At 40.2% G+C, this 7,074-nt stretch overlaps 1 protein-coding gene across 1 annotated transcript in view; it reads right to left on the reverse strand.

The window, feature by feature from the left end:
• Nucleotides 1-7,074, reverse strand: part of HERC5 (HECT and RLD domain containing E3 ubiquitin protein ligase 5) — a 57,647-nt gene that overhangs the window by 35,015 nt on the left and 15,558 nt on the right. The window contains exons 11-12 of the mRNA XM_012805298.2: nt 4,971-5,064; nt 1,924-2,113 (exon numbers count right to left, since the gene is read on the reverse strand). Of these exons, the coding sequence (XP_012660752.1) occupies nt 1,924-2,113; nt 4,971-5,064 (284 nt within the window). The remainder of the gene's footprint in view (nt 1-1,923; nt 2,114-4,970; nt 5,065-7,074) is intronic.

Here is a 7,074-nt window from a genome sequence, read left to right on the forward strand (position 1 = left end):
TCTTAGTAAAGTATCACAAGAATGGAAAAATCAAGTATCCAATGCACTCAACACTAATATGAAGCCAGTAGATGAACTAATACATGCCCACATAACACAGAAGAAAAACACATTGGGGGGGGGTAGAGGAGTGAGGGGGCAGAGAGAAAGAGGGAGGGGGATTGGTGTGTGTAGCAGACCGTATAACTCACAGGACTGGAGAAGTGAGAGTTAAGGTTTGAACACTCTGTAACTACGAGAAACACCTGTAACAGCTCAGTACTATAATACCTTGGTGATAAGGGCATAGGCAAGGGATTCGGCTCTCATTAACAGGAGAGCACGCAAGATGAGAACATCAGTTCTGGGCAGTCTCTACACCTGTGGTGTAAATAGCCACGGGATCATGGCTATAAGTAACTGCAGGAGAGGTTAATCTGGGGTCATTCATTCTCACTCTTTTTTTTTTTTTTTTTGCAGTTTTTTTTTTTTTTTGGCTGGGGCTGGGTTTGAGCCCACCACCTCCAGCATATGGGGCCAGTGCCCTACTCCTTTGAGCCACAGGCGCCGCCCCATTCTCACTCTTTCATGGACTCGCTCACTCTAACTCTTTTGCTCCTGCTCAGAGGACGCTTGCTCAGCACCCTTCCACAAAGATTGCTAAGATTCACTCTCCTGCTAAGACTGTTTCTCTCCCTTGAAGACTGTCTCTCTCTCTCTCTCTCTCCTGCTAAGACAAATTGTACCCCTGGCACCTAAGGGGAGTTAATCCCAAGCAAGATAGCACAGCACTATGCATCTGGACAATTAGATAGGCTGGGGCCGGCAACCTGGCCAGTCTTGGGCCCCGACAGGTGTACTCCCACTTAATGGGCACAATGTAAGGGTATATGGCTCACCTCTTGGGTGCAGGACCCAACTACAACAGGTACTCTACCTAACAGAGGCAAACACTAACCTAATGGTACTTTCACGTTAGTCTGAAATTTAAAAAAGAAATGAAGAATTTCTTGTGATCACCTAGCTTTCTTTTTTGCTACCAGCCTGAGTTTTTGACTCTTACAAACATCTTTCAGCATTTTAAAAAACAAAAAAACACTTTAAAGTAGCTTTTCATCACTTGCAATGTTATTCATATTTATTCATATTTAACAAAATACAAAGAATGAACTTCCTGGGGCTGAATATACTACATATGTAAAAAAAAACCCACTCAAATCTGTTCATGCCCCTAGACCTAACCTCCAGTATACGGAAAATACAGAAAGAGGAGGACACGATCAGATAATCTGCATGTGCGACGTTCCACAAAGCAACTGACATATATCTTAAAAAACAAACAAAAAAAACTCCAAAAGCTATAAAATGCATTTTGGGAAAAGTGGAGAAATTTGAATATGGCCTGAATATTAGATAATATTATGGAATTATGGCAAATTTTCTTAGAGATGGTAATGATGTCATGGTGATGTAGGATTCCACATTCTTAGATGAAGGCTAAAAGACGATGAGTGAAATCTCATGTCTTCCACTTACTTGCAAGTATCTGGTAAAAAATAAAATGTGATCTGTATGTAAAGAGCAAAATACACATGGCAGCAGATTTATCATTGCAGTCTCTAAGGTAGAGGATACAGGGCTATTCATTATACTAGTCTTTCAATTTCTCTCTGTGGGTGAAATTTTCCATAATGAAAAGTTATGGACAAAGGGAGTCAAGACCAAGCCATGCATGTATCACTCCAAGAAGAACTCTAAAAAGGCACTAGAACAAACAGCTTTAGAGGATGGCAACAATTATCACACATCTTTAGAGTATGCCATGGATATGACCATGAAAGCATTTATAAATATATAAGTTTTGTCATACCTTTACTAGGCATTCTTTCCATTGAGAAGATGGATAAAGTACTTGTATTTTCCAATGTAAATCATCAATCTTACCCAGAATCCATGCAGACTGGTCATTCAGTCTACAAACGGCCTCTGTGAACTCAACGACCAGGCCCTCTGAGTTGCTAGCTTCATGCATCACAGGACATTCTGGGAGGAGGAAGAAGATTCCTAAGGCTTCTTGGTGTGGAGAATAAAAGGTAAGGTTTTTGAGCAGATTATCCCTGAGACAGGTGGTTACCTGTGGTCAGAAAGGATCAGGGAAAAGGCATTCAAAACTCAGCAGGAACAGATGGTGGAACAGGGTATAACAGATGGTAAGAAAACAAGGTGCAGAACCCGGAATTTCATTCCACCACTAAGTTAGCATAATTGTTTAGTTTTTCTGAAATCCATGTTTACATCTCATCTAATCTAGCCTCCCAAATGTGGGAGGCATTTGTGACAAACATTCTTCCCATTCAATTGTTAGGGTGTATGAACGAGACTGAGAAATCCTAGGAGAAGGGTTATACTGGATGAACAACGGTCTCAGATCTAAGAGGCAGTTCCCCCACTACTACTGCACTTCACCCTCTGTTTCACACTATCCCCAAACCTCCCAGCCCACTCCAAACCCTTCACAACTGTCACAGTACTCTCAAGCCAGTTTCACTGTTTCATACACTATGCCTTGGTTTACACATTTCTGGCTGCCTGGAATGCCCTTACCTATATAGGCACCTGGTAAACTCCGAATTCCTCCAGGTAGCTTGTTTTGAGTACTCTAAGTATATAGTTGACCATTTACTGCACTAGTAACTGAATGCGTCCAAAAATATTTATGGTATACTGACTACATTCTAAGATAGGCCGCAGGGAAGACAGTGGAATATAAAATACACCCAGTCTTTGCACTAAAGTACACATGTATTTGTCTCTTTCATTAAACCATGCGCTTCTAAAGGACAGAGATCATGTGTCTTTTATTTTTCATCAAGAGTCGTCATTATGTGCCCAACACACAGCAAGCATTGAAATGTTTGTCTGAGACCATATCACAGAATCTCAAGATAGAAACATTCTAGATCTCCTAATCCAGCTAATCCTTTCTGAAGCGACAGAGGTGAAAAATGCCCTGTGATTATGTCACTTATACATTCTGTTATTTTTCTGGTACAATCAAGGCATAATTAGCAAGCAGGGAAAGCCCTCTGTGATGAACCGAAGCAATCCCTTCCCTTCACAGGTGCAGAAATGGCCTTCTAGTTTGCGTTATCTTTCTGTGGCTACACTCAGTAGCAATGAATCAGAATCTTATGGAAAGAAAGTTAAACGGCCCCCAATAGGAAGATTTTAAATAATGAAAGAAAATTATCAAGAACAAATGTTGATACAATAGTCCACCAAAGTTCAGCGCCTGTAGCTCAGTGGCTAGGGGGCCAGCCACATACCCGAGTTGGCAGGTTCAAATCCTGCCCAGGCCTGCCAGACAACTACAGCCAAAAAAAAAATATATATATAGCCGGGTGTTGTGGTGGGCACCTGTAGTCCCAGCACTTGGGAGGCTAAGGCAAAAGAATCATTTAAGCCCAAGAGTTTAACATTGCTGTGAGCTGTGACGCCATGGCACTCTACCCAGGAGCAACATAGTGAGACTATGTCTCAGAAAAAAATAGTCCACCAAGTAGTTCTTGGGTTAATGTTAGTTCTGCAAGACTAAGAGCTGCAGAGTCTTGATGATTCTGCAGGTAAAGCAGGGATCCACTTTACCCCAGAACCCTCCTGGGGCCGTGGTTCTGCCAAAGTGAACAGAATTAAACTTTCCTTCTTCCCTTGAAAGAAAGGAGTGAGAGAAAACTTGCCGCTAAAATAGAATGAAACAGGTGTGAGAGGGCAAGAGATGGGAGCAAGACTGAGAGAGAAAGAGAAGTGAGATACAGAAACAAAGGGAGAAACCAAATAAGGGCGGGAGGAGGAGGAGGAAAGAGAGAGAAAAAAAGAAGGAATTGCAGTGAGACCGAGGAGGAGAAGATGGAGAGCGCTCAGGGAGTACTATCTCTAGATCGACCAGCGCAAGAAAACAGAAAAATAAATTAAGAAAGGCAATTTCTTTAATAAAGAAAGTATGCCCAGAGCATCTGCAAGTGAAAATCCTAAAACAGAAGGGGTGCTGAAACAGGAAGCAACAGTTCCAGAAAAAAAAAGAACATTCTAGAACCCATGGAAAAGAAAGTCCTATGGAAGACAACAGAGAGGAAGAATCCAAGCAGTCCTTGGAGAGGGGGATATTCAGAAAAAGTGTCCTCATTTCTATATTTATGCTTGAAAGAACTGCACATAAATTGTATATAAAACCAGCATATTGTACCCCATAAATGCATTAATGAACACAGCTATGATTTAATTAAAAAAAAAAAAAGAACTGCACATAAAATGTTCTGATTCCAGTGTGCCAATCTCAACAAATCCTTAACCATCTTCCTAAAGCCTTATGTTGAATTAATTCCCTCTAGGAATGTGTATGCATGTTTGTGTATGTGTGTTTGCTTACAGTTGTGTAATTTATTTATTTATTTATTTATTTTGAGACAGAGCCTCAAGCTGTCCCCCTGGGTAGAGTGCTGTGGCATTACAGCTCACAGCAACCTCCAACTCCTGGGCTCAAGTGAGTCTCCTGCCTCCACTTCCCAAGCAGCTGGGACCACAGGCGCCCGCCACAACGCCCGGCCATTTTTTGGTTGCAGCCGTCATTGTTGTTTGGCGGGTTCGGGCTGGGGATTCGAACCCGCCACCTTAGGTGTACGTGGCTGGCACCTTAGCCGGTTGAGCCACAGGCGCCGAGCCCAGTTGTGTAATTTAAATGATTTTTAACTTATGTGACTATTAGGCAACTATTTCACTCTAACTGTGCAAACTCTTGAATGCTACCTTAGTTTTACTTAATCTAGATATGCTACAAGACCTCAGAGATTCTCTTAAAGCAAAATATTTCATTCTTCAAACAGCAAACAGAAAAAAAATTAAAAAACAAAGTATTTCTTCCAAAATGTTACATTCTTATAAAAAATATTCTAGTGTTATTTTCTTTTTCTAAATAACAATCTGAAGAATACCACCATGTCACTAATCCAGTCCTTTTGGGTTAACTTCTTAAAGATGTCTCTTGCTTTATTTAAATCCAAATGAACAGACATCATTTCTGCAGTGCTTCTGTAAAAGGAAGATAAATGAATAAATAGGTAAGTAAATGAAAATAATTATTAGATTATCTATCTAGTTCCAAAGTTTCTTCTACAGTTTGCCTCATTTCAATAAAATTAACTTTTTTCTCAACTGTGTCATAACCTGAGTGAATACATACACAATTGAAAATGTGGTAGACGATTTATAACCATTTCTAAAATGCCAAAACCATCAAGACTACATTAACTATATATAACATAGGCCTTTTTTAAAAACTCCATTTTAACTCCTTTTTTTTTTTTTTTTTTGAGACAGAGTCTCGGTCTGTTGCCTAGGCTAGAATGCTGTGGTGTCAGCCCAGTTCACAGCAACCTTTAATTCCTGGGTCCAAGCAATCCTCTTGCCTCAGAGTAGCTGGGACTTATAGGTGTGCCCAACTAATTTTTCTTTTCTTTTCTTTTCTTTTCTTTTTTTTTTTGAGGCAGAATCTCACTTTGTGTCCCTGAGTAGAGTGCTGTGGCATCACAGCTCACAGCAACCTCAAACTCTTGAACTCAAATGATTCTCTTGACTCAGTTTCCCAAATAGCTGGGATTACAGGTGCCTGCCACAATGTCCAGCTATTTTTAGAGACAGGGGTCTCCCTCTGGCACTGGCTCAGGCTAGTCTCAAACTTGTGAGCTCAGGCAATCCACCTGCCTCAGGCTCCCAAGTGCCAGGATTACAGGCGTGAGCCACCAGACCCAGCTAATTTTTCTATTTTCAGTAGAGATAGGGTCTCCCACTTGTGCAGGCTGGTCTTGAACTTCTGAGGTCAAGGGATCCTCCCACCTCAGCCTCCCAGAGTGTTAGGATTACAGACGTGAGCCGCCGCACCTTAGTCTAATTTAGAACAGATAATAAATATTTATTTCCCAATTTTAAAAAATAGCCACAAAAAGATGTAAGTTTTTCTTATTTCTAAAAAATTATGATACTGAAAAGTAGACCAAAGAAGGGCTTCAGAGCAGTAAATTCTTAGTACCTCAACAGAAAATTATTAATGAAATGTACCCTAATCCATGAATCACATTTATGTTGAACTGAATAGATAGAAACTGAATGTCTAGAAACAGACATATTCTTTGTAAAATAATACATACATTTAGTGTCTAAAAATAGAAAAAAATTAAGAAAATAAATATAATATTATACAATGTTCAGGGGTGAAAAGTACAAAGTTTTTCTTTCCTAATATTTAACAATTAAAAAAATATTCTTGATGGAGTTGAAACATATTCTTCTTAGTAAAGTATCACAAGAATGGAAACTCAAGTATCCAATATACACAATTTTATCATGAGGCCAGTAGACAATCAATCTAACACATGGCCACATAGGAGAAAAACATAATTCTATTTAGGCTGGGAGGAGGGGGGCTGAGGGAGGAGAGTGGAGAGGGTGGATTGGGGTGTTCCCACTTAAAGGGCACAAGGTGGGGGTGTATGGCACACCTTTTGGGTACAGGACACAACTACAAGAGGGATTCTACCTAACAAATTCAAAAATTGTGACCTGGTTATTTGTATCCTCGTAATAACCTGAAGTTAATTTTAAAAAGCTCTAATTCCAGCCACATACACCTAAGGTGGCGGGTTCGAATCCAACCTGGGCCCGCCAAACAACAATAATGGCTGCAACCAAAAAATAGCCGGGCGTTGTGGCGGGCCCCTGTGGTCTCAGCTACTTGGGAGGCTGAGGCAGGAGACTCGCTTGAACCCAGGAGTTGGAGGTTGCTGTGAGCAGTGAAGCCATGGCACTCTACCCAGAAGGACAGCTTGAGGCTCTGTCTCAAATAAAAAAAAAAGCTGTAATTATCTAGTAATAAAGAAATCATTAAATAAATTAAGGCCTCACTTTCTCCTGGATTATCATGCAGCCTTAAAAACAGTGTTACAGACAAACATTGAATGTGGAAATTAAATAAAATGAAAAACAGATAAACATGAATAAAAAAAGTATAAGACAGTGTGATTTCATTCTTTGTTTTTTTTTTTT

Source organism: Otolemur garnettii, unplaced genomic scaffold, assembly GCF_000181295.1.
Source record: "Otolemur garnettii isolate 467f Iridium unplaced genomic scaffold, OtoGar3 scaffold00039, whole genome shotgun sequence".
Taxonomy (NCBI): domain Eukaryota; kingdom Metazoa; phylum Chordata; class Mammalia; order Primates; family Galagidae; genus Otolemur; species Otolemur garnettii.